Source organism: Lolium perenne, chromosome 7, assembly GCF_019359855.2.
Source record: "Lolium perenne isolate Kyuss_39 chromosome 7, Kyuss_2.0, whole genome shotgun sequence".
Lineage (NCBI taxonomy): Eukaryota > Viridiplantae > Streptophyta > Magnoliopsida > Poales > Poaceae > Lolium > Lolium perenne.
In genome coordinates this window covers 264,678,457-264,705,317 of record NC_067250.2, presented here as the reverse complement: position 1 = coordinate 264,705,317, position 26,861 = coordinate 264,678,457, and the positions used below count along the sequence as shown (strand labels likewise).

The following is a 26,861-nucleotide window of genomic DNA, read 5'->3' as shown; positions in this document are numbered from 1 at the left end:
TCTAACATGATAGCACAATGAGGAGAAGACAACCATCTAGCTACTGCTATGGACCCATAGTCCAGGGGTGAACTACTCACACATCGATCCGGAGGCGATCATGGCGATGAAGAGCCCTCCGGGAGATGATTCCCCTCTCCGGCAGGGTGCCGGAGGCGATCTCCTGAATCCCCCGAGATGGGATTGGCGGCAGCGGCGTCTCTGGAAGGTTTTCCGTATCGTGGCTCTCGGTACTGGCGGTACTGGGGTATTCGCGATGAAGGCTTTAAGTAGGCGGAAGGGCAGGTCAGGGGGCGTCACGAGGGACCCACACGCTAGGGCCGCGCGGGCCCAAGCCTGGCCGCGCCGCCCTAGCGTGTCGTCGCTTCGTGGCCTCACTTCGTATCTCCCTCGGTCTTCTGGAAGCTTCGTGGAAAAATAAGCCCCTGGGCGTTGATTTCGTCCAATTTCGAGAATATTTCCTTACTAGGATTTCTGAAACAAAAAACAACAGAAAACAGCAACTGGCTCTTCGGCATCTCGTCAATAGGTTAGTGCCGAAAAATGCATAATAATGACATATAATGTGTATAAAACATGTGAGTATCATCATAAAAGTAGCATGGAACATAAGAAATTATAGATACGTTTGAGACGTATCAGGGTCGCCCTTGAGGACGAGGACGAACTCGAACAGCACGGGCCCCTCCTCGTCCATCTCCGACGATGAAGACGACGGCGTCGCAGGCGACGGCGTGCGTGCATCTCTGCCGCGGCCACGGCCGCGAGCTCGGCCTGTGCCTCTACCAGCCATGGTGTCGACTCTTGAGATGGTGGCGGCTAGGGTTGGGGAGAGATGCGCTAGGGTTTGTGTGTGAGAGGTACGATGAGAGGCGGCCGTTTTTATAGGCCGGAGGGAGGCGGGGGAGCGGGGGCGCTCACTAACGCCGGCACGCTGAGCAAGGCGCGACGAGACGCTTCGATGCGCCTCTGCGGGAACTGCACTGTCGCTGCGCGCCAATAACTTCTGTCGCTAGGTAGGCGACGGTTAGGTTAAAATTCAATGTGCCGCTGACTGGTCGGTCCCGCCACTCCCTGCCTCGCTTTTCGGTGTGTCCGGCGTCCCCAGTGCATCCCCTGTGGGGCGGGGAGGGCCTCGGGGCGTAGGACACCGTAGGGGCATGCCGGACAAAAAAGGGCTTTGGGGGACGCGGCTGAGAACGTTTTTTCGTCCAGCACACCCAAATTCCTTTGGGGACCGATTTGACCGAGGACTGAAGAGGCTCTAAAGGGAGCATATGTACCTAGGAGCCAAAACACCACTCCCCTCCGTTTAATACTAATATAATTCTTTTTAACAAGCTATTTTAGCTTGGCAAAAGGGCTTATGTTATGAAACAGGATAGATGATACGCAGTCGGCACGAGCTAACTTGCATACTTAATTGGCCATCTCTATCCATGTACTGCATAATTCACCGGTAAAATATGATAGGCATTGACGCATTGTGTTTGTCAACTCATGCAATTTCCACGTGCTCTAATAGCGAGCCAAATCAGTGCAGCCATCCTTTCAAGTAATTGCACTGCAGTAAGGCCGATACTCTTCCTCTGTCCCATCAATCACCATACTCCTACCATCGCAGCGATGGAGGGCGCCGGGAGGACGACGACGACGGCGTGCGTGACCGGCGCGGGCGGCTTCGTGGCCTCGTGGCTCGTCAAGCTGCTCCTCTCCCGCGGCGGCAGCTACGCCGTCCACGGCACCGTTCGCGACCCGGGTAAGTTCAGCTCTTGAATCATTGGGATTCTATAGGTTGACTGTAACGGATGCTGAACAAGATTCGATTTTCCTGTTCCTGTTGGAAGGCGACGCCAAGAACGCGCACCTGCCGGCGTTGGACGGCGCCGCGGAGAGGCTGCGGCTGTTCAAGGCCGACCTGCTGGACTACGGCAGCATGGCGGCGGCCGTCGCCGGCTGCGACGTCGTTTTCCATGTCGCCTGCCCCGTCCTCGCCAATTCCACCCCCAACCCCGAGGCACGTCAGTTGTCAGTTCACCCCTCTTTCCTATCGCTTTCCCTCTATCTGTTCGATCATTTGCCAACAAGCAAAAAACAAAACAGGGGAAACTCGTCATGTTCTTGTAGTTACCAAATCCATGTTCGTGCAGGCTGATTTGATTGCTCCTGCTGTGACCGGCACGATTAATGTCCTCAAGGCATGCTCGGAGGCCAAGGTTAAGAGGGTTGTGGTGGTCTCTTCCGTCTCTGCTGTCATGGTGAATCCCAGCTGGCCTGAAGGCAAGGCCATGGATGAAGACTGCTGGTCTGACGTCGAGTACTGCAGGACGACCGAGGTGAGATCACCAAATCATGACGTCGTGACACATGTCACACCTTACTGCAGCGTGATGTTACAATTGTGCTACAAAGTCTCAATGGGTTGCTGAAACATCCACCTGCTAGTCTCACATTGTGTAAACATAACGTTCTTTCAGAATTGAACTGTTTCAGTGAAATTCATGCGTTTCAGACATCATCCTACTTATGCAGACATGTGGTTTTCGGTTTTCACAGGTTCTGATTCTGCCTCCCGTTGTTCTTACAGAATTGGTACTGCCTTGCCAAAACACTAGCAGAGCTTGAGGCCTTCGAATACGCAAAGAAAAGCGGACTAGATGTTGTGACAGTCTGCCCATCCTTGGTGATCGGGCCCTTGTTGCAGCCTACAGTGAACACCAGCAGCTCGGTCATAGTTGATTTCTTGACAGGTTTGCCTCACTTCGCGATACTAAGAAATTGCCATTTCCACCGCCTGAATTCACTCCAGTATGTTTATATGGCTGCATTAGGCCCTCCAATGTGTGGAAAGCGACCATCTTTGATGTCCCCTGACTTATCTGCAGGTGATCACGAGGTGAAGACTAAAATTCGAAACTTCGTAGATGTTCGGGACCTTGCCGATGCTCTTGTCCTGGTGTATGAAAACCCAGAGGTCTCCGGACGCTATGTATGCAATTCACATGCAACGAAGGTCTCTCATGTCATAGACCTGCTGAAGAGCATGTATCCCGCTTACAAATTTGCCAGCAAGTAAGCCTAACCATAGTTTCAGTAGATGCATAACAAATGAAATTTGGTGGCCCTTATTAGAACTCTTCCTCTGATTTGCGTGTCTAGCTACTTTTGGTGATAGACGCCGTTCCTGATTACTTGCTAGGGTGCTTTGTACCTTGTGGAATCACCCAATAATGGTGATCATTGATCATTGTGTATTTATGCCTATAAGTTCATCATGCTTCCAGCTTAGTGGTTATGGTGGCATGTCATGGCGTGGCTACTGTGACCTAATGCTCAATTTTGTTCCAAACCAATCGCAGGTTTGTCCAAGTGAGTGATGAGCCTTCATTTAGTTCCAGAAAGCTCGAGATGCTGGGCTGGAAAGTCCGGCCACTTGAAGAGACCCTCAGGGATGGTGTCGAATCATACAGGACTGCAGGTGTCCTTGATTGAGCAACCAATGTTGATGTATTGCATGAGCATGAGATGTCCGTGGAAGGTTTCTCTGCCTATTCTGACCACATTGTAGCTTTTTTGTAAGACAATATATATTGGCCTCGAGCGTTGCTTGAATAATGAAATGTAGAGGTGTGCATTTTATGCGTGTGTGTGACCGGAGCGGGAGGCTTCATCGCTAGGAATTTGCAACTTGGTATTCATTTTGTTAAAATCATCGTTGTTTTGGTAAAGTCGTCGCTATTTCCCCAAAACCGTCATTTTTTTGCCAAAATTATTGGTATCCATATCAAAACATAGGAATACGCCTAAGTGTCCAGCATAAATGAGCCCAGCTCACTTTTGTTTTTGCTCTAATTTACCAAAAAATGGAAAAAATTGCCTTGCTCTATCACTGCAGAAGCCCTAAAGCATAGATTCGCCAAAATTCGAGGACCAAACGGAGAAAGATGTAAAAGAAATTCTGAACTCCGCGCAACTGCCGACTGCCGCCCACCTCAGCGCAGCTTCGCGAGATGCTCAACAACCAAACTCGGCAGAGCAGACAGCACAGAGCAGAGGAGGGAGCAGTTAGCTAGTAGAGCTGTAGAAGCGGCGGAGAAAAGGTAAGAACATGGAGGCCGCGGCGAGGAAGAGCGTGTGCGTGACCGGAGCAGGAGGCTTCATCGCGTCGTGGCTCGTCAAGCTCCTCCTCTCCAAGGGCCACTACACCGTTCGCGGCACAGTGCGCGATCCTGGTAAGAGCACGCCCCGGTCCACCTCGCTTTGATCCGCTTCCATTCCCATTCCCCGAATGCTTATTCCATTTGCTGTGCCGTCTAAGATCTATGTTTATGAGGTAGTAGTATGTAGGAACAGATCAGTAGAGAGTAGTTGATGTTGATACAGAGGTGAAGCCCACAATATGTGGTTGTTGGGAGGGCTATTTGATAAAATGCCCCACTTTACTTTGCCATTTGCCTCAAAGGGCATATTTACTTTGGCATGGATGAAATGCCCTGCTTTACATTGCCCATTTATTAAAACTAGGAGGCATTGGCGCGGCGGCACGCCGCGCCCGTGGCGTAAAATCTGAAGAGTGATGGGCCTGAAATAAAGACATATACTTGTTGCTTGTGTTTACTGGAATGATGGATAGGTTCGTGCTATTGTAACTGCAAAATATCATTCAAATGCAAACATGGTTCAATTTAAAGGAAAAAACAGAAGCAAAATTCATCGGATTGCATTCTGAATATCCATGTATTTCTCTCAAACTGGCCACACTTCACCTCTGCTCCACCTTTTCATTTAATCCAAATATCCTACACAATGAAAGAGGATGAGTTCAGAGATCTGTGTAAAAACCTGAAATCCCCAAATTTAATCACAGATACGATCAGACAACCCATGGCTCACCTTGAAATGACTCCTCAAATCATCTATGGGGCTCAACAACCGCATTTGGAGCTGTCCACATCATTGGAGGCAAAGAGTGCTGTTGCAAACAGTAGCGCTGCATACCTCATTGGTCTTGAGGAAGATAAAGACGATGTGCTCAAAGCAGCCGCGCCGCCAGTGTAGGCCTCGTTCTGTCAAAATAATCTTACCCGTCCTCGAATTCCAGAAGGCCAGGTGGTAATCACGGTCGCGTTCGGACTCGTGGCCGCCGGTTCCGGTCGAGCTCGGGGGCGGCGTGCCGGGGACCTTCGCTTCTTTGGGACGGCATCACCCCATCCCCGGATCGCTCCCCGTCTTCCTGTCCCCCTCGATGTGATGAGTGCAGGTTCGGGTGCCGCTGCACCAGGACATCAACGACAACCACCCATATGGGGTCATCCTCCAGATGTTCTTCGCCAACACCGTGACCATCCTCCTCCGGCCACGAAATCGACGCGGACGGCGTCTTCAGCCTTGTGTCCCAGCCGCCATGGTCAGGAGGTTCAGAGCCGTGGGAAATTTTTGAGGTGGGTGAGGCCACAGCCTACAGGTGGTGAGCAAAGGGAGCGTCTTGGTTTGCGTCCTCGGAAAAGCAGTGGTAGCAGAGGTAGATGAAGAGGTGAGGGCAGGATGCGGCCCGGAGTTTCCTTTTTTTTGTGGGAAGGACCGAAAGAGAAGTGGAGGCCCGGAGTTTTCTAATGCAGTCAATGAGGCAGGATATCTCTAGATTTGTCTAAGCGGCTGCCACGTTTTTTATGACAAAGCTAGGTCTAAAAACAGGAGTAGCACAGTTCAGCCGGACCGTAATGCAGCAACATGACCGGAAAAGTTCTGAATGGATACGAACGAAAGAGGATCTCAGCCGGTAACCGGTAGGCTATGCGGTTAAAAATAAAAAGAATAAAAACTGTCATACCCAAACGACCAGAGCCAGGTGCACACGCGTCATGTTACGGGGCAGGCAAAACGTAGGAAATTAGCTCAACTACAGTACTTAAATCGTTATGAAGAGGTAAAAGTGTATGACTTTTATATAGTGTATGCCCCGTTTAGGTGATTTGCTGGTACTAGTTGAAATAATATCCTGTCAAGTCTTAACCTAGTTCTCTAACCTGCAATTAATCCTTTGGCCCTGAGCGGATTGACGTAGAGCTGGGCCACCCATGCACATCTGCCTCTCTCTCCTCCATATACGAATACGCACTTGCACAGGTCGGGAGATGGCGATGACCGGCCGGCCGGCCGCCGCAGCCAAGCCCAGTGTCGTGCTTTCTTTTCCCCGCGGCGTCCCTCTTAGCTCCTTCATCCGCGTCCCTGTGGTAGGGCGACTTCTCCGGCGTGGCGGGGCCACTGATGGCGGCGGCGGCGCGTCGCGGCGACTCGTGGTCTGGATGAGAGCGGTGAAGTGTTGGGACGCGGCGGCGGAGAGAGGGCGGCGCGGAGCTTCGTCGCGACAGTCGGACAGCTCGTCGCGGCGTAGCCTGGCTTTGTCCCAACGGGAGAGATACGGCCATACGGACGACTAACAGATTAGCTTAGGCAGGTTTGCATCAATCCACTTTAACTTGCAGTAAATCATTCAAATGGGGCATTTTAGCAAATGAGTAATGTAAAGTGGGGCATTCTATTCATGTCAAAGTAAATGTGTCCTTTGGGTCAAATGGCAAAGTAAAGTGGGGCATTTTATCAAATAGCCCTTGTTGGGACTTGGGAGTCAGTCAACTGAAGCTCGTGGTTGTATGCTCTTTGAGATCCTAAAGTTTGATGCTCCAGCAGTTTTCCGTTTTGTCTAGATCCATTCTCGTGGGGCAAAATGTGTGGTGGAACGCCGAGATGCATATCACAAGATACTGTATTACATTCGTAGCTCTTAAATCTTGAACATCGTTTGGGTGTACTTATGCGATATGCGATGGCAGCCTGGACTCTGGACTGCTCATAGTGGTAAGCTTTTTTGTGTGTGAATGTGCTTCAGGTGATGCTAAGAACGCCCATCTCAAGGCTCTAGAAGGCGCCGACGAAAGATTGCAGCTTGTCAGGGCTGACCTGCTGGACTATGACAGTGTAGCGTCAGCGATTGCAGGCTGCGAGGGCGTCTTCCATGTTGCCTGCCCTGTCCCTTCTGGCCGATTAACCAACCCAGAGGTGGATAGCTATTTTACCCCCACCCAGCTCTCGTTGTGCTACAGTACCCTGTGTGGAGTTTGCTCTCTTTGAGCCTTTCTCTCCTTGCTCCTCCCGCCGGCCTCTCTCCCCCTCGCCGCCGGCGGCCATGGTGGCTGACCGTGGGTGGGAGAGAGGTCTGGCTTCTTCTAGTTTTAGGTTCTATAGTTTGTAGCTTCTCCCCGGCGAATAAAAAGGTGGGCAGATCCGGATCTGGTGATGCTATTTCTCTTGTTCTTCAATCTCTGATTCTTGGAACTAAGAAAAGCATCGGTGGATCTCATGCTACCACCTTGCTGCCGCGTCCATGGCGAGATCTGTTCTTGGCTGGTCTTGCTCTTGTTTTCCCCACCCCTTCTTGCTGCAATAAAATGCCTCGGTGGTGCTATTTGGAAGCTTTGGTTGATCTTGGCATGCTGTTGCGCTGCCGTGCTGTCTGGCGAGTTCTTCCTTGGGGGACATTTGCTGGCATCGATGCCTCGCCCCCGTGTTCGATGGCCGAAGGGCGGCCCTCGACCAGAAGCCCAACCTCCTCTGGAGGCCCTCTGCTACACAGCGTCGGAGCTCGCCGTGGCTACACCCCCAAGTGGTTCGTCCCCGGTGGTGTTGACATGGCCGTCGCTGGTAGTTCTTCGTCGGATTGGAGAGCGCCCCGAGCTACTTCCTCTCTGACCTCGACGTCTTGCGCCTCGAGGTCGCCGGCGACCGGTGGAGAAGGGGACCGAGCACCTGATTGCTTTTCCAGATTTCTTGCTAGGGTCCTTTCTGTAAAGTGCAATGTCTTTTCTTCAAATTTCAGGTTTTTTAGGGCTAGAGATGTAAAAGGGCATTGCTGTAATTTCTGTACCCACCGCTTTTAATTAATGCTTCCAGGCCTTTCGAGGCCGTTCTTGTTCAAAAAAAAAAAAACCAACCCAGAGGTGAATAGTTGTCAGGAACATAAACATAATTACAAATCGCTGAATTTTAACAAGTTAGTATTTACTGAAAATGGAACCGTTGCTGCTTTGTTATAGGCAGAGATCATAGCTCCTGCTGTAACAGGCACACTGAACGTGTTGAAGGCCTGCCATGAGGCAAAAGTTAAGCGAGTTATCATGGTCTCTTCGGGCGCTGCTATCGTCGCTAATCCTAGCTGGCCTGAGGGCAAAGCCTTTGATGAAGACAGCTGGTCAGACGAGGACCACTGCAGAAAGAATGGAGTAAGTAAGGCAACACCTCATTGTTTAGCCCACACAGTCTATTTGTATTGCATAGACTCCTAAACTTTCGATTCAATGTTTTCGCTTGGAATGTACACGACCTAAGAGTTTCTTTGAGGTAGTATGACTAAGAGTTGATTTTAATCTTGAATTGTATCTCTCTTTTTTTTTAGATAAAAGGGTGGGGAAATCAACCACCATGTTTCCAACTTTGACTCAAGGAGAAACCACTAAGCTCAATGTACACTACTCCCTCCGACCCGAAAAACTGGGCGGGCGGGTAATTTTACAAAAATGTCCCCGCACTTTTTCACCTGAAGAAATCAGTTCGTCCCTCGTGAGCCAGCTTCGCCTCCCATTCCCCATTTCACCCGCCGCCGGCGCCAGGCCAACTCCGGTCGATTCCGCCCACCACTTCGCCGCGCGACCATCGCCCAGGCCATCTCCGGTCGATCCCTGTAGATCACATGGCCTGGAAGCTTGGCTACGCAGCCCCTCCACAAACCCTAGCCGAGGCTCATCAAGGCTATGTTTTTCAATCCAATTTCGATTCTTTTCGACGGCGGCTGCACAAATCCTCGCCGGCGCCGTCGTCCAGCTCACCGGAGGAGGAGGGTCTGCCGGTCGCCGCGCGCGTGGCCGACAGCTGCCCAGCGCAAAGACTCCGAGCCTGGGCAGCCGCCCCGCGTCCGCCTCAGGCTTCCTGCGTGCTCCCGGTCGTTGCGGCCCCTCCCCGATGCTGGTTCTCCGTTCTCGCGCCTGCAGGAGCCCGCGTGAGCGTCCGCTCCTTCCTCTGCTCGAGGTCGCCGCCTCGTCCCCAGGACCGCTCCTCACGATAGTCCCCAGGCCCGCTCCCCAGGCTCGTCCTCGGCCTCCTCCTGGACGTCTACATCGCGCGCGAGTGCGCCTCCTCCACAACAGCCTGGGAGCTGCTGCTCCCTGTCCAATCCTCAGGTACGAATCCTCTCTCCCTCCGGCAGATTTTTGTTTCTAGCTACAGCTCAGCGGGCCTCCCCTGTGCCCGCAAAGATTTCACCTGACTCCAGCTTCTGTTCCCCGCATAGTGGTGCGTTCTTGGCGGCGGGGAGAGACACCACCCAAGCCATGGGTGGCGGCGGAGAAGAGAAGCTGTTCAATTTCCTCCAGGTGCGTCCAAAGTTTGCTTGGCATGGGAGAGCCATGGAGGGCATGCTATTGAACCAGACAGTTGCTGTTGCCGCTCAAAATCCTCAAGAGGATGACAATGGAGGTGCGTCCAACTCCCCCCAATCCTCCTCCCCTCTTACCCGATGAAGGGGACTGATTCCGTGCACTGCTTAATCTGCTCGCAGAGGGCGTCATAGCCGGAGGGACCGCCGGCGTCGTGGTGGAGACGGCTCTGTACCCCATCGACACCATAAAAACCAGGCTTCAGGTGAATTACTTCTCTACCCACTTTTTTTAGCCTGAAGATGTGCAGTCAACTCTTGTATGGTTAGTTAGAGTTGCTTGTGGTCTCTGATTTTGCTCGGTTGTAATGACCAGACTCCCAAGTAGAATATGCTGCCAAGTAAGATTTAATTTTATGTTGAAGTGCAAATTACCGAAGTGTTGCATGCTGACTTGGTTAGAGATGCAAATGTCTGACAGTACCACAAAGTGTAGTAATTACCTGCATTGGATGCCAGGTCTTAACCTGACACAAATCCATGTTCTCTATGAAATGTCCATATGTAATGCTCCTTCTTAATGCAAAAATGCACTTCATTTATGTGGATGGCTTGAGGCACTTATGGCTGGAGTAATATGTTAGGCAAAGTCAGTGTCTTAGTGAACAATTGCTCTTGTAAGGACTTGTATCCAATGCACACATCAGGGTAAGTGAATAAGAATCCTGATCGTCAAATATCCAAAACTGAGCAAGCCTGAAAACTAGGTACAGTACTCAATTGCTTCCAACCTTTTCTAATAAGCTGATGTCACTGCCGATTTATTTTTACATTCAGATATATGGACAATATGAGTCAGTACATATTCAGATAAACTATGGATACATGATAACTCTTATCGATTCTCCTTGTATTGCTTGTTTGCTTGATAAACTCTGTATGCATGATAACTCTGATAAACTATGGATACATGATAAACTATGGATACCTATTTTCTATTGCTTGCTTGCCCATGTGAATTGCTGTTTAGGATGCCATGGTGTTTGTTTTATGCCTTCCTTGGCCTCTTGTTTGCTCTAGTATCTTCTATTATCGGTTGTTTTCTTGTTTTGCTCACCTTCTTCTCCTCAGGCTTCTCTTGTATTATTGGTTGTTTTCCCTTCCGCTTCTCCTCCTCAGGCTTCTCTTCTTGTATTGCAACTTCAAATTCGCTTACTTGTCTTTCCCGGATGAGATCAAGTTTTTTCTGTAAATAGTAACAGGTAGAGTTACTCATATTGTCCATACTATCTTAAAACAGAAATTACAAGCAATAAGACATGGACATACAATCTTGACTCGTCGCTTTGGACGGACAATGCTTGATGAGTCCTCCAACCATGTGGCATATTCTTTTCCTGTGATAACTAGGTCATTATCCACAATTAATTGGGATCTTCCTTTTATCTTTGATGCTTTCTTTGCTTGTGTAGCCTTGATCTCTTCCTCCTTTAGTTGCATCTCATATTCCTCTATCAACTTTAAGGTTTCTTCATATAGTTCGCTATCAACCTCTAGTGTGTCAGGCAAGTTTCCCTCCTTTATCAGTCTGTCCTTGCCCATGTGAATTAGCTTGTATGTATTTCCACCCTGGTTTTTCATAATCTGCACAAGAACAGACTGCAAGGTGACATACACTTTGGCAAGTGTATTCACGTCATATGCATCGTAAGCTTGTTCTACTGATTCTATCAGTTCTTTGAGAGTATTAGGTGCACTCTCAAATGCCAAGGATTGGATTGAACTGAAGAAGTAGAGATCTAGAACATTCACATCCGGGGAGTTAGGAGGTTGAAAAGTCAACCTAATATCCAATCCTGAAGCTTTTACGGCGGCTTGAAAAATAGGATCATCAGGCGGAACATGTGTTCTTGCATTGTCCTGTTGTATCCATATGGTTCCCACGTCTCCATCGTCGGGCCATACTTCAACAATTGCTGGAATTACCTTCTCACAGAGGTATTCCCGCATCACGTCTCTAGTAACATTGAGATTCTTTAGCATCAAATCGCCTTTTGTCTGATACTTTGAGTTGTACTTGGCCACATCCTCTATGACGAACGCCCAAATTCCGACCTTTCCGTCAAATGTCATGTTACCTTGTGCATCAAATCTTGGTCTTGCAACCAGAGTTAGGAACATCACCTTACCGATGTTGTTATGGTTACGGATAGTGCGAACTGGATCCGGTTCTTCTGGAGTTAGGTAATATGTTCGATTACGCTTTGTCATATCAAACCATTTTTCATCCATGTGCATTATGTTCCCCATCATTTTGAAGATAAGCTTTGCATCTGTTATTGATGGTTCATCTATCATTGAGATGCAATATAGAAGTCTTTTGAGTCTGTTTTCCAAAGATAGATATGGCTTGAGACTATTAGTATGGCGCCTTAAATCGCCCCATGCCAACCGTCTTTGTAGTGTTGAGAAAGGGACACCAAGGGACCTTGCCAGCGCCCTTAGTGTACCCCTTTGGTTCAATGGAACTTGAGGAACCCTTTCATCCAGATTAAGCTCTCTCCTCTTTCTTCCACACATCTTCCGATTATTGGAGAAATCAACCACTTCATTCCTGGCCTCTTGATCCATTGCCTTCTTCCATGTCTTCTCGACTGACCGAAGACTTATTCCCAAGAGTTGAGCCACATTTTCTTTATCTGCCTTCACAACAGGTCTATCTTTGCCTAAAGCTTTCAATGCAATATATGAGGCAAATTTGCTTCTCTCTGGCACATCCTTACGGCTCCGCTGCAAATTACGTTCTTCTTGCTCTTGTTCTTGTTCTTGTTCTTGTTCTGGATTCTGTTCTAGCTCCGCGGTTTGTTCTTGTTCTTGTTGGTCTGGAATGTGACCTGGCTGAGCAGCTTATTCTTGTTCTTGTGGAGTATGTGGACTGAAGTTCAGATCCAGAACCCTCCCTACATCATCCTCCTCTTCTGGAGGAGTTGAGTTGATATCAATGAGCAGGACCATTTTCTGCAGAAAAGAAATCCATGTCAGTACTGTACAATGTTCCATATTATAAGCATGAATGTAGCATACTACTGATGGTTATTATTGTGTAAGCTCATATAATCTTCTTGTTCCACTTCAGGTCTGAGGAGGAGCAGTTAGTGGAGAAGCACACCAACATCACCGCAACTGGTACGACAACTAATCTGATTGTTACCTTACTGTCCATTGCAGACCATGATTACATGGTAGTGTTTATGTTGATATATTCAGTCATGGTACTAAAAGGAAGGCATAAGTCTTAAATCAAAATTTGGAAGAACAAATGATAATCTGGATGAAATTAAGCAAATTCCTTGTTTTCAACCTTTCTCTGTTTACTCCTTCAGTTATCTGTTTGCAGGTTCGCGGGGCTTCTGCTGGTGTTCTTCTTCACGGCGTCGCGGGTGACGAGGGTCGGCGAGGCAAGGAAGCGCGCGCTTGATCCCGAGTTCAAGGAGGGCGGCCAGCGCAACTGGTGAGCGAGATCGCTGCTTCTCTTGCTCCCCTTTTTATTATCATGTACCCCATTGACCTAGGAGATGCAGTGGATCGATAGATACTCCGGAGAGATGGGAATTTCTTGAAGAGCTGGTGTCTCTGTTGTTAGGGGTGCTTGATTTTGATTGTTTTGGTATAATTGACAGAAGATGGTTCAGATTGTATTTGTAGATGGTTTACATTGACAGAAGAAACTTGGAGTGTGCTTGGTTCAGATTGTATTTGTAGAGTAGGATGATGATATATAGTTTACTGGAGCAACCTACTTTACACTTTTCTTACTGGAGTATTTCTAAAACTGGAATGATCATGATTTTTTGTGAAAAGGTACTCAAACCTTGTCCTTACTGCATATTGCTGTGATAATATGAATGAGAAAATGTGCTTTCAAGCAGTACTCCATTGCAGTACTCCAAATCATTCAAAGTTCTGAAACTTGAATTTATATGCAAGTGACAGTTAACACTGTCTAAATTTATATGCAGTGCAAACTTTAATTTTCCTTTGCAGTTATTTACTTCCATAAGGTTGCAAACTACAACCAGACAAGGTAACATGAAATCCTACTCCAGACAATACCCTTCAACACTTCAGAAGCAATAAACCAGCGCCACCATGTTTCTGTTTCAAACAATCAGCATCTAATCCTCTAAATGTACAGTAACTTGGTTTCATTTTTCTTTGGCACAGCCAGTGAAGCCTGAATCGGTGGACTCAACTCCAAATGATGCTTCTTCTGAAGTCCAAGAGTAAGTTCTCTTATTGCAAACCCACATTGTAGGTCATCTACTGCAGTGTTGGACTAACTGATCAGTGGATTTGCAAACCCACACTTCAGGTCTGAACATTGGATTTGCAATTTCGGTCATTGCTTAATCTGTACCCAGTTATCAAGGCTTTAATCCACTGCAGTGTTGGACTAACTGATCAGTGGCATAAAGGCATTTTTTGAAGGAGATATGCCCTAGAGGCAATAATAAAGTGGTTATTATTTATATCTTTATGTTTATGATAAATGTTTATATATCATGCTAGAATTGTATTAACCGAAACATTAGTACATGTGTGATATGTAGACAAACAAGAAGTCCCTAGTATGCCTCTTAAACTAGCTTGTTGATTAATGGATGATTAGTTTCATAATCATGAACATTGGATGTTATTAATAACAAGGTTATGTCATTGTGTGAATGATGTAATGGACACACCCAATTAAGCGTAGCATAAGATCTCGTCATTAAGTTATTTGCTATAAGCTTTCGATACATAGTTACCTAGTCCTTATGACCATGAGATCATGTAAATCACTTATACCGGAAAGGTACTTTGATTACACCAAACACCACTGCGTAAATGGGTGGCTATAAAGGTGGGATTAAGTATCCGGAAAGTATGAGTTGAGGCATATGGATCAACAGTGGGATTTGTCCATCCCGATGACGGATAGATATACTCTGGGCCCTCTCGGTGGAATGTCGTCTAATGTCTTGCAAGCATATGAATGAGTTCATAAGAGACCACATACCACGGTACGAGTAAAGAGTACTTGTCAGGAGACGAGGTTGAACAAGGTATAGAGTGATACCGAAGATCAAACCTCGGACAAGTAAAATATCGCGAGACAAAGGGAATTGGTAATATATGTGTATGGTTCATTCGATCACTAAAGTCATCGTTGAATATGTGGGAGCCATTATGGATCTCCAGATCCCGCTATTGGTTATTGGTCGGAGTGAGTACTCAACCATGTCCGCATAGTTCTCGAACCGTAGGGTGACACACTTAAAGTTGGATGTTGAAATGGTAGTTCTTGAATTATGGAATGAAGTTCGAATATTTGTTCGGAGTCCGGATGAGATCCGGACATCACGAGGAGTTCCGGAATGGTCCGGAGAATAAGATTCATATATAGGATGTCATTTTATGTGAAATAAAATGTCGCGGAAGGTTCTATGGAAGGTTCTAGAAGGTTCTAGAAAAGTCCGGAAGAAACCACCAAGGAAGGTGGAGTCCACAAGGGACTCCACCTCCATGGCCGGCCAGCCCTAGTGGGGGTGGAGTCCCAAGTGGACTCCACCATAGTGGGCCGGCCACCCCCCCACATGGGAGGTGGGAATCCCACCTTTGGGTGGGAGTCCTAGTTGGGCTAGGTTTGCCCCCTCCTATGGAAGGTTTTGGTTTCGGGTCTTATTCGAAGACTTGGACACCAACACTTGGGATCCACCTATATAATGAGGGGCCAAGGGAGGCCGGCCACCCCAAGACCATAGCTTGGCCGCCCCCTTGAGTGGCCGGCCACCCCCTCCCAAACCCTAGCTTTGCTCCTCCACTTCATATTGTCCGGTTTGCTTAGCGAAGCTCCGCCGGACTTCTACACCGCCACCGACACCACGCCGTCGTCTTTGTCGGATTCAAGAGGAGCTACTACTTCCGCTGCCCGCTGGAACGGGGAGGTGGACGTCGTCTTCATCAACAACCGAACGTGTGACCGAGTACGGAGGTGCTGCCCGTTCGTGGCGCCGGAACCGATCGTGATCAAGATCTTCTACGCGCTTTTGCAAGCGGCAAGTGATCGTCTACCGCAGCAACAAGAGCCTCATCTTGTAGGCTTTGGAATCTCTTCAAGGGTAAGACTCGATACCCCCTCGTTGCTACCGTCTTCTAGATTGCATCTTGGCTTGGATTGCGTATTCGCGGTAGGAAAATTTTTGTTTTCTATGCAACGTTATCCTACAGTGGTATCAGAGCCGTGTCTATGCATAGATGGTTGCACGAGTAGAACACAATGGTTTGTGGGCGTTGATGCTCTTGTTATCTTTAGTTTGAGTACTTTGCATCTTTATGGCATAGTGGGATGAAGCGGCTCGGACTAACTTTACATGACCGCGTTCATGAGACTTGTTCCTCGTTCGACATGCAACTTGTATTGCATAAGAGGCTTTGCGGGTGTCTGTCTCTCCTACTATAGTAAAGATTCAATTTACTCTTCTATTGAAAACATTAGTATCAACGTTGTGGTTCATGTTCGTAGGTAGATTAGATCTCTCTCGAAAACCCTAAACCACGTAAAATATGCAAACCAAATTAGAGACGTCTAACTTGTTTTTGCAGAGTTTGGTGATGTGATATGGCCATGATATGATGATGAATATGTATGAGATGATCATTATTGTATTGTGGCAACCGGCAGGAGCCTTATGGTTGTCTTTAAATTTCATGTTGAGTAGTATTTCAAAGTAGTTGTAATAGTTGCTACATGGAGGACAAACATGAAGACGGTGCCATTGACCTTGGTGCTACGCCGACGATGATGGAGATCATGCCCGAAGATGATGGAGATCATATCCGTGCTTTGGAGATGAAGATCAAAGGCACAAGAACAAAAGGGCCATATCATATCACATATGAGCGCATGTGATGTTAATCCTTTTTATGCATCTTATTTTGCTTAGATCGCGACGGTAGCATTATAAGATGATCCCTCACTAAAATCTCAAGATAATAAAGTGTTCATCCTTAGTAGCACCGTTATTAAGTCTTATCGTTTCGAAGCATCTCGTGATGATCGGGTGTGATAGATTCGATAAGTACATACAACGGGTGCAAGACGTTTTTGCACATGCGAGATACTAAGGTGGCCTTGACGAGCCTAGCATGTACGAGACATGGTCTCGGAACACGTGATACCGAAAGGTAGAGCATGAATCATATGGTTGATATGATGAACACTATGAGTGTTCGCCATTGAAATCACACCTTTTCTCGTGATGATCGGGTTTAGGTGCGGTGGATTTGGTTCGTGTGATCACTAAGACAATGCGAGGGATATTGTTTTGAGTGGGAGTTCACCTAGGGTTTTAATTATGTTGAATTAAAATTTGAACTCAATTTGTCATAAACTTAGTCTAAACTATTGCAAATATATGTTGTAGAGATGGCGTCCTCAATCAATTTTAATCGGTTCCTAGAGAAAGAGAAACTTAAGAGCAACGGTAGCAACTTCACCGATTGGTTCCGTCATGTGAGGATCTTCCTCTACGGCGGAAATCTGCAATTTGTGCTTGATGCACCGCTAGGTGACCCTCTGAGAAGATGAATCCGATGAAGTAAAAGCTGTTTACGCAACTCGGAAAACTCGGTACTCTCAAGTTCGGTGTGCCATCTGTGCGATCTGGAATCCGATCTTCAAAAACGTTTTGAGCACCATGATCCTCATGAGTTGATGAATGAGCTGAAAGCTATATTCGAGACTCATGCGGCGATGGAATGCTATGAAGCATCGAAACATTTCTTCACTGTATGATGGAAGAAGGCAGCTCCGTTAGTGAGCACATGCTCGCCATGACCGGGCATGCGAAGAAACTCGATGACTTGGGAATAGTGATTCCTAACAGATCGGGATTAATCGTGTCCTTCAATCACTGCCACCAAGTTACAAGAACTTTGTGATGAACTACAATATGCGTAACATGAACAAGGAGTTACCTGAACTCTTTGGCATGCTAAAAGCTGCTGAGATTGAGATCAAGAAAGAGCACCAAGTGTTGATGGTCAACAAGACCACCAGTTTCAAGAAACAGGGCAAGTCTAAGGGAAAATTCAAGAAGGGTGGCAAGAAAGCTGCCACGCCTCCTATGAAACCTAAGAACGGCCCTAAGCCCGATCTTGAGTGCTATTACTGCAAGGAGAAGGGACACTGGAAGCGTAATTGCTCCAAGTATCTGGCTGATCTAAAGAGCGGCCTTGTCAAGAAGAAGAAAGAAGGTATATCTGATATACATGTTATAGATGTTTATCTCACTAGTTCTCGTTCTAGTACCTGGGTATTTGATCCTGGTTCGGTTGCTCATATTTGTAACTCGAAACAGGAACTAAAGAATACACGACAACTGCTGAAAGATGCAGTGACGATGCGCGTGGGCAACGGATCCAAGGTCAATGTGATCGCGATCGGGACACTTCCTCTACATCTACCTTCGGGATTAGTTTTAAGCCTAAATAATTGTTATTATGTACCTGCGTTGAGCATGAACATTATATCTGGATCTTGTTTAATGCAAGGCGGTTATTCATTCAAGTCTGAGAATAATGGTTGTTCTATTTTTATGAATAATATCTTTTATGGTCAAGCACCACAAAAGAATGGCTTATTTCTGTTAGATCTCGATAGTAGTGATACACATATACATAACATTGATGCTAAGCGAATTAAACTAAATGATAATTCTACTTATATGTGGCACTGTCGTCTTGGTCATATTGGAGTGAAACGCATGAAGAAACTCCATACTGATGGATTACTTGAATCACTTGACTTTGAGTCACTTGATAGATGCGAAGCATGTCTAATGGGAAAAATGACAAAGACTCCATTCTCTGGTATGATGGAGCGAGCTCTTGACTTATTGGAAATCATACATACCGATGTATGTGGACCAATGAGCGTAGCATCGCGCGGTGGTTATCGTTATGTTCTAACCTTCACAGATGATCTGAGTAGATATGGGTATATCTATTTCATGAAACATAAATCCGAAACTTTCGAGAAGTTTAAGGAATTTCAAAGTGAAGTAGAAAATCAACGTAACAAGAAGATCAAATTTCTACGATCTGATCGTGGAGGTGAATATCTGAGTTATGAGTTTGGCATGCATTTAAAGAAATGAGGAATACTTTCACAATTGACACCGCCGGGAACACCTCAACGAAACGGTGTGTCCGAACGTCGTAATCGAACTCTCTTAGATATGGTTCGTAGTATGATGTCTCTTACTGATTTGCCGTTATCATTTTGGAGTTATGCATTAGAGACAGCCGCATTCACTTTAAATAGAGCACCATCAAAATCCGTAGAAACGACACCGTATGAATTATGGTTTAATAAGAAACCTAAGTATCGTTCTGAAAGTTTGGGGTTGCGAAGCCTCTGTAAAGAAGTTACAACCGGACAAGCTAGAACCCAAAGCGGAGAAATGCGTCTTCATAGGTTATCCTAAGGAAATTATAGGATACACTTTCTATCACAGATCCGAAGGCAAAATCTTTGTTGCTAAGAACGGAACCTTTCTTGAGAAAGAATTTCTCACTAAAGAAGTGACTGGAAGAAAAGTAGAACTCGATGAGATTGATGAATCTATACTCGTTGATCAGAGTAGCGCAAGATGCGGAAGTTGTACTGTACCGCCTACACCGGCAACAGAGGAAGCTAATGATAATGATCATGAAACTTCGAACGAGGAAACCATCGAACCTCGCAGATCGACAAGGGAACGTGCCACTCTGATTGGTATGATCCTTGTCTAAATGTCATGATTGTGGATAACAATGATGAGGACCCTGCGACGTATGAAGAAGCGATGATGAGCCCAGATTCCAACAAATGGCAAGAAGCCATGAAATCCGAAATGGGATCCATGTATGATAACAAAGTATGGACTTTGGTAGACTTACGATAGCCGAAAGGCTGTCGAAAATAAATGGATCTTCAAGAGAAAAACAGATGCTGATGGTAATATTATCGTCTATAAAGCTCGACTTGTCGCAAAGGGTTTCCGACAAATTCAAGGAGTTGACTACGATGAGACTTTCTCACCTGTAGCGAAGCTGAAATCTGTGAGGATTTTGTTAGCAATAGCTGCATTTTTCGATTATGAGATTTGGCAGATGGATGTCAAAACGGCGTTCCTTAATGGAGACATTGAGGAAGAGTTGTATATGGTACAACCCAAAGGTTTTGTCGATCCTAAAAATGCGACAAAGTATGCAAACTTCAGCGTTCAATCTATGGACTGAAGCAAGCATCGAGAAGTTGGAACCGACGCTTTGATAAGGTGATCAAAGACTTCGGGTTTATACAGTGTCATGGAGAGGCCTGTATTTACAAGAAAGTGAGTGGGAGCTCTGTAGCATTCCTAATATTATATGTAGATGACATATTATTGATCGGGAATGATATAGAACTATTAAGCAGTGTTAAGGGTTATTTGAATAATAGTTTTTCAATGAAAGACCTTGGTGAAGCATCGTATATATTAGGCATCAAGATTTATAGAGATAGATCAAGGCGTCTAATAGGGCTATCACAGAGTACATATCTGGACAAGATTCTAAAGAAGTTTAGAATGGACGAAAGTAAGAAAGGGTTCTTACCTATGTTACAGGCAAGGTATTGAGTAAAACTCAAGGACCGGCTACGAGCAGAAGAAAGAGAAAGGATGTGTAACATCCCCTATGCCTCGGCAGTAGGATCTATCATGTATGCCATGCTATGTACTAGACCGGATATAGCACATGCTGTTAGTTTGACTAGCAGATATCAAAGTGATCCAGGAATGGAACACTGGACAGCGGTCAAGAATATCCTGAAATACTTGAAAAGAACTAAGGATATGTTTCTTTGTTATGGAGGTGACCAAGAGCTCGTTGTAAACGGTTACACCGATGCAAGTTGGAACACTGATCCTGATGACTCTAAGTCACAATGCAGGTACGTGTTTATATTGAATGGTGCTGCAAAGAGTGGGCAAGCTCGAAGCGGTGCACGGTGGCGAAGTCTTCAACAGAATCAGAGTACATAGCGGCTTCAGAGGCTTCATCGAAGCGGTATGGATGAAGAGGTTCATTGTAGAGCTCGGTGTGGTTCCGAGTGCATTGGACCCATTAATCATTCTTTGTGATAACATGGGTGCCATCGCCAATGCACAAGAGCCAAGGTCACACAAGAGGCTGAAGCATATCAAGCTGCGTTACCACTCGATTCGCGAGTACATCGAAGATGGAGAAGTAAAGATTTGCAAAGTACACACTGATCTGAATGTAGCAGATCCGTTGACTAAAGCTCTCCCTAGGGCAAAGCATGACCAACACCAGAATACCATGGGTGTTAGGTATATTACAATGTAATCTAGATTATTGACTCTAGTGCAAGTGGGAGACTGAAGGAGATATGCCCTAGAGGCAATAATAAAGTGGTTATTATTTATATCTTTATGTTTATGATAAATGTTTATATATCATGCTAGAATTGTATTAACCGAAACATTAGTACATGTGTGATATGTAGACAAACAAGAAGTCCCTAGTATGCCTCTTAAACTAGCTTGTTGATTAATGGATGATTAGTTTCATAATCATGAACATTGGATGTTATTAATAACAAGGTTATGTCATTGTGTGAATGATGTAATGGACACACCCAATTAAGCGTAGCATAAGATCTCGTCATTAAGTTATTTGCTATAAGCTTTCGATACATAGTTACCTAGTCCTTATGACCATGAGATCATGTAAATCACTTATACCGGAAAGGTACTTTGATTACACCAAACACCACTGCGTAAATGGGTGGCTATAAAGGTGGGATTAAGTATCCGGAAAGTATGAGTTGAGGCATATGGATCAACAGTGGGATTTGTCCATCCCGATGACGGATAGATATACTCTGGGCCCTCTCGGTGGAATGTCGTCTAATGTCTTGCAAGCATATGAATGAGTTCATAAGAGACCACATACCACGGTACGAGTAAAGAGTACTTGTCAGGAGACGAGGTTGAACAAGGTATAGAGTGATACCGAAGATCAAACCTCGGACAAGTAAAATATCGCGAGACAAAGGGAATTGGTAATATATGTGTATAGTTCATTCGATCACTAAAGTCATCGTTGAATATGTGGGAGCCATTATGGATCTCCAGATCCCGCTATTGGTTATTGGTCGGAGTGAGTACTCAACCATGTCCGCATAGTTCTCGAACCGTAGGGTGACACACTTAAAGTTGGATGTTGAAATGGTAGTTCTTGAATTATGGAATGAAGTTCGAATATTTGTTCGGAGTCCCGGATGAGATCCCGGACATCACGAGGAGTTCCGGAATGGTCCGGAGAATAAGATTCATATATAGGATGTCATTTTATGTGAAATAAAATGTCGCGGAAGGTTCTATGGAAGGTTCTAGAAGGTTCTAGAAAAGTCCGGAAGAAACCACCAAGGAAGGTGGAGTCCACAAGGGACTCCACCTCCATGGCCGGCCAGCCCTAGTGGGGGTGGAGTCCCAAGTGGACTCCACCATAGGGGGCCGGCCACCCCCCCACATGGGAGGTGGGAATCCCACCTTTGGGTGGGAGTCCTAGTTGGGCTAGGTTTGCCCCCTCCTATGGAAGGTTTTGGTTTCGGGTCTTATTCGAAGACTTGGACACCAACACTTGGGATCCACCTATATAATGAGGGGCCAAGGGAGGGGGCCGGCCACCCCAAGACCATAGCTTGGCCGCCCCCCTTGAGTGGCCGGCCACCCCCTCCCAAACCCTAGCTTTGCTCCTCCACTTCATATTGTCCGGTTTGCTTAGCGAAGCTCCGCCGGACTTCTACACCGCCACCGACACCACGCCGTCGTGCTGTCGGATTCAAGAGGAGCTACTACTTCCGCTGCCCGCTGGAACGGGGAGGTGGACGTCGTCTTCATCAACAACCGAACGTGTGACCGAGTACGGAGGTGCTGCCCGTTCGTGGCGCCGGAACCGATCGTGATCAAGATCTTCTACGCGCTTTTGCAAGCGGCAAGTGATCGTCTACCGCAGCAACAAGAGCCTCATCTTGTAGGCTTTGGAATCTCTTCAAGGGTAAGACTCGATACCCCCTCGTTGCTACCGTCTTCTAGATTGCATCTTGGCTTGGATTGCGTATTCGCGGTAGGAAAATTTTTGTTTTCTATGCAACGTTATCCTACATTTTTTTAAGCAGGTCTTGTTGTTTTCTTACGCTGAAATGTTTGACATGCCTTAACAGGTCAAATGAGAACACTACTAAACCTTACAGGGAGTCGCTTCCAGCAAAATTGGAGGATGATGTGCACTCCACTACATCGTAAAGCCTTCTTTTGTGTTCATATAATTGCTTGCCAGTTATTTTGTGCTATGATGTTAACACAGAATGCTGTCATTCGGCGTTGCGTTTCAGGAGCGTGCTGAGAAGCCGATCGTCTCTCGCCGTCGGGATGAGTCGGGAACACAAGGTAAAGAAGAGGCCGAGCTCACCTGCCTGGGGGCAGCAGCGATGAGGATACTCCGGCGAGGTTGGAAACGCTGCAGTTCTCCGGCGGCTCGTCCTTCACCGGCGCGGCCTTCGTGTCCTTGCGACCTTGCTACCCCGCTCCGGCGCCCTCCACCGGCGCGACCTTGCTCCAGCCTTCCGTCGGCGAGCTCGACCCTTCCGTCGACGAGGTCGCCTGGGCAGGGGCGGCGCGCGGTCGCCGGACAGCAGCGGCGCGCGGTCGCCGGGAGCAGCGCGCGGTCGCCGGGAGCAGCGGCGCGATCGCCGGAGCGCGCGGTGGCCGGGACAGCGAGAGGCGCGCGGTCGCCGGGGAGCAGCGCGCTGATCGCCGGGAGCGCGCGGTCGCCGGACAGCAGCGGCGCGCGTAAAATTTGTACAAAATGTCGACTGATTCGTAGGCGTGGACGAATCAGAGTCATTTGCTCTAATCCGAAGCATAAACAAAGACAGGGGTAATCTTTCGAAAAAGAACTTTATACTTTCTAAATAAAGAAAAAAAGTACCTAAAGTACCTGTGGAAATGGTCAAATTCCAAATAAAATAATTTGAAATAATTAAAGTAAAGGGCACGCACAGAACCGGAAGCGCCCCTTGTTTCAAAGAGAGGAGGACGGGTTATTCACATTTAATTTGATGGTCAGAGGCAAATTGAAAGCTAAGCAGTGGTAATTAAGACCCCCGGTCGCCGGGGAGCAGCGGCGCGGTCGCCGGGGAGCGCGCGGTGGCCGGGGAGCAGAGGCGCGCGATCGCCGGGGAGCAGAGGCGCGCGGTGGTCTCCAGGATGCGAGGAACACGATGGAGGACCTGATTGCAAAAGTTTTTAAAATTCAAAGGGGTTTTCTGTAAATTGAATTAGAGCGCCAGCGCGCCCAGTTTTTCGGGTCGGAGGGAGTACAAGTGTTTAGCTGCAAAAACAGCACTAAAATCCTGTTACACACACTCACATACCTATTGCAACACCGCAACGCAGCATCAGAATACCTGTCCAAATTTCATGTCAACAGCCACTTCAATATAATGTGTCCTGTCCGGATTCTGTATGGTCCAAAACATGCATTGCTACTGCTGTCAGTGGGTGATAATCTGCACATAGATCTTCATTTTGGTTCAAACAAATCCATAACATCCTATTTGGAACCGAACCCATAACGCCTATCCCTGTCCTCCATCCTATTTTTTTTTAAAGGAAGCCCAATCAATACATGGTACTCCGTACAAGCTTACAGCTTTATGATAATACAACATTCTTCTGCTAACCACACAAGATGTTCCTGGTCTCTTATTTCCTACTCCCTCCGTTTTGAATTTTTTTTGGACCACCCGTTTAAAACAAATAATGTGTGTTGTTATTTTGATAGGATTGGTATTACCTATCCAAAACGCTGGCAGAGCGTGAGGCTTTTGCTTATGCAGCAAAAACTGGGTTGGACATCGTAACTATTTGCCCATCATTGGTAATTGGACCCTTGATGCAGTCTACAGTAAACTCTAGCAGTAAAGTACTTCTTAATTATTTCAAAGGTGGGTGTACTACGTATTTATTTACACCTCTCTTGGTTTTAATGCGGTTGTATAAATAAGAATATAGTACTCCCTCCGTCCCAGTTCGCAGGGCAAAATTTGCCAATATCTTGGTCCAAGGTGAAATCTCATTGGCCAAGATTTCTACATGCATGGAGTACTAGTGTGTGGTGCTTTCACATGCATGGAGTACTAGTGCGTGGTGGGAGATGAAAAGAGGAGTGTTTGCATGCAAAAATGAATTAGTTTACTCCCACATTAAATGCAAAATGTGCCTAGGAGGTGAGAGATTTTGGGACAAATATTTTTTGGAAATTTGCCTTGCGAACTGGGACGGAGGGAGTACTCAGCATTGCTATTTTTAAACATGGATACCAGAAATGATAGGTGTGCACTGGGTGCCTGTATCCAACTCAACAAAGCATATTAATCAATAGCATAGAAGACCTCCACATAACTAAAATCAAGTTGTTCACTGAACTAGTTAATGCTTATAATTATGTTCCTGTAAAAATTGATATAGCTTTCTTTTGCAGGAGAACATGAGACTGTAGAAAATAAACTCAGGAATGTAGTGGATGTTCGTGATGTTGCCGATGCTCTTCTTCTGTCATATGAAAAATCAGATATGTCTGGACGGTACATCTGCAATTCACCTCCAGTAAAAGTCTCTGATATGATAAATATTCTGAAGACCTTATATCCAACTTATACTTATCCGAAAAGGTAAACCTTTTTCTCAGCAGGCAACTTTGTGTTATATTACACGTGCTAGCTATTCTATTTATCCATGTTATGAGGTAGTTGACAACTTGACATTCCCTTAAAAAGAAGGATGATCAACCTTTGGTTGACTTTGTGTAGAATTCAAAGTCCATGTATTTTTCTGAGATAAGCATGTATGTATATCACTCAAAGGTATTTGAATAGGGCTGGAAAATTGGATAAAGCATACTGGAGTTTCCCGTTTATATACTGTGCCATATTCGATGTTAAAACACATGCAGCTCAATGCTGGCCTTCCCTCCTGCTTTTCAATGTTTAACTTGGAACTCATTTTTTTTTTCTCTCCAAATTGTCTTGTAGCTTTACTGAAGTGGAAGACAATATGATTTTTAGTCCGGAGAAACTCCAGAAGCTAGGGTGGACCTTCAGGCCTCTAGAGAAGACCCTGAGAGACAGCGTTGAATCCTACAGAGCATCTGGTGTCCTAAACTGAGCATCCAACTACAACTGGGACAAGTTTGGCTGTTTATACTTGCAAATTCTTTCTGATTCATGTAAACAGTGAAACAAAATAAGTTGGTGACACAATCATCAAGAGAATCATGTTGCCATAGAAAAAATAAATATTTTGTGTGAAACATATTTTCACTCAGATGGCCGAACCTGTTTAAGTATGAATATGTTGCATGTTTTTACCCCAGTGAAAATATGCTCCCTGTTTTCTTTTCAACTGGATCAACATGGTATCAAAATCGGACATCCCGAGTTAGATGAGTAGATTGTCCATCTTCCCGAAAAACATAATTAGAAGACGTGCAAGCGTCCTAAAATTCCTCATTGCCTGGGTTTCTTTGGGTCAATGGAACTAAAAAAAGATATGATATGAAGTCCGTTTGACGCTTTAACTAATGACTATATTTTATTTTCTAGATGATCATTGCCTTCAAGGAAAACAAAGGTGATGCTCAAGCTGGTCCTTCCTTCTCCGATATTTTCAGTTGAGTCCACCAGTGATCTTCAGCTTGACCAAAGAAATCCCTGATGTGCATTGTTATTCTAAAAAAGAAGTGATTTACTTGAAAGAAGATCTTTATGCAAAAAAGAATCATACTTATAACCAATTAAATATAATCATATTTTTTTCTAGTCCTTCCATTTCTCATATTTTTAATTTGACCAAATAAGTCCCTGGTTTACATTGCTTAATCGCAAAGGAAGAAGTGATTCTCTTGAAATCAAAGCTTTATGCAAAATTGATCATAGTCAAAACCCATTATAAACATGGGAAACACAAAGCTCTGAGTATGTGTTTCAGTAGTGTACTCTTTTTTTTCCTAAGAAGGATCATCTCCGCCCTCTCCAGATCATACATAACCCACTGGTTGATGGTTTTATGCTCGGGAATTTTAACGGTGTTCTGTTGCTCTACGAGGAAATTCAGCGACCAGCTAGCGGAGCAGCTCTACCGACTTTGATAGTATGAGATGAACAATGAAATGGTTCTAAGACTCCAACAGGTTCTGGCGAGGCGTATTTGTGGTCATTGTCGCTGAAAGCGGCGAAGCATTTTTTGTGTTGCGTCCGGTGTTTCAACACGCTACAAGA

The 26,861-nt window shown here is 46.1% G+C and overlaps 3 protein-coding genes across 3 annotated transcripts; 2 read left to right on the top strand and 1 right to left on the bottom strand.

Moving 5' to 3' along the window:
- Positions 1–1,545: 1,545 nt before the first annotated feature.
- On the top strand, positions 1,546–3,639 carry LOC127312702 (cinnamoyl-CoA reductase 1). Its single transcript, XM_051343243.2, has 6 exons — positions 1,546–1,759; positions 1,848–2,017; positions 2,151–2,336; positions 2,588–2,750; positions 2,886–3,072; positions 3,360–3,639. The coding sequence occupies exons 1-6, from the start codon at positions 1,627–1,629 to the stop codon at positions 3,490–3,492; spliced, it is 972 nt and encodes a 323-aa protein (XP_051199203.1). The 5' UTR covers positions 1,546–1,626; the 3' UTR covers positions 3,493–3,639.
- A 99-nt stretch (positions 3,640–3,738) lies between these two features.
- Positions 3,739–25,946, top strand: LOC127312704 (cinnamoyl-CoA reductase 1-like). The gene is made up of 6 exons (XM_051343245.2): positions 3,739–4,232; positions 6,890–7,059; positions 8,094–8,279; positions 24,368–24,530; positions 25,067–25,256; positions 25,617–25,946. Exons 1-6 carry the CDS (start codon positions 4,109–4,111, stop codon positions 25,747–25,749), a joined length of 966 nt encoding a protein of 321 aa, XP_051199205.1. The 5' UTR covers positions 3,739–4,108; the 3' UTR covers positions 25,750–25,946.
- LOC127312701 (uncharacterized) lies at positions 10,355–11,791 on the bottom strand. The gene is made up of 2 exons (XM_051343242.2): positions 10,757–11,791; positions 10,355–10,673 (listed from the first exon to the last, which is right to left on the bottom strand). Exons 1-2 carry the CDS (start codon positions 11,783–11,785, stop codon positions 10,476–10,478), a joined length of 1,227 nt encoding a protein of 408 aa, XP_051199202.1. The 5' UTR covers positions 11,786–11,791; the 3' UTR covers positions 10,355–10,475.
- Positions 25,947–26,861: the final 915 nt, after the last annotated feature.

Bases quoted from the DNA above. Each gene is read 5' to 3' on its own strand.
- LOC127312702 (XM_051343243.2), top strand. From the start codon at position 1,627: ATGGAGGGCGCCGGGAGGACGACGACGACGGCGTGCGTGACCGGCGCG. The intron at 1,760-1,847 runs GTAAGTTCAGCT...TCCTGTTGGAAG, and splicing joins CGGCACCGTTCGCGACCCGG to GCGACGCCAAGAACGCGCAC. The intron at 3,073-3,359 runs GTAAGCCTAACC...AACCAATCGCAG, and splicing joins GCTTACAAATTTGCCAGCAA to GTTTGTCCAAGTGAGTGATG.
- LOC127312704 (XM_051343245.2), top strand. From the start codon at position 4,109: ATGGAGGCCGCGGCGAGGAAGAGCGTGTGCGTGACCGGAGCAGGAGGC. The intron at 8,280-24,367 runs GTAAGTAAGGCA...TTATTTTGATAG, and splicing joins ACCACTGCAGAAAGAATGGA to GATTGGTATTACCTATCCAA. The intron at 25,257-25,616 runs GTAAACCTTTTT...ATTGTCTTGTAG, and splicing joins ACTTATACTTATCCGAAAAG to CTTTACTGAAGTGGAAGACA.
- LOC127312701 (XM_051343242.2), bottom strand. From the start codon at position 11,785: ATGATAGATGAACCATCAATAACAGATGCAAAGCTTATCTTCAAAATG. The intron at 10,674-10,756 runs GTATGTCCATGT...TACTATTTACAG, and splicing joins CAAAGCGACGAGTCAAGATT to AAAAAACTTGATCTCATCCG.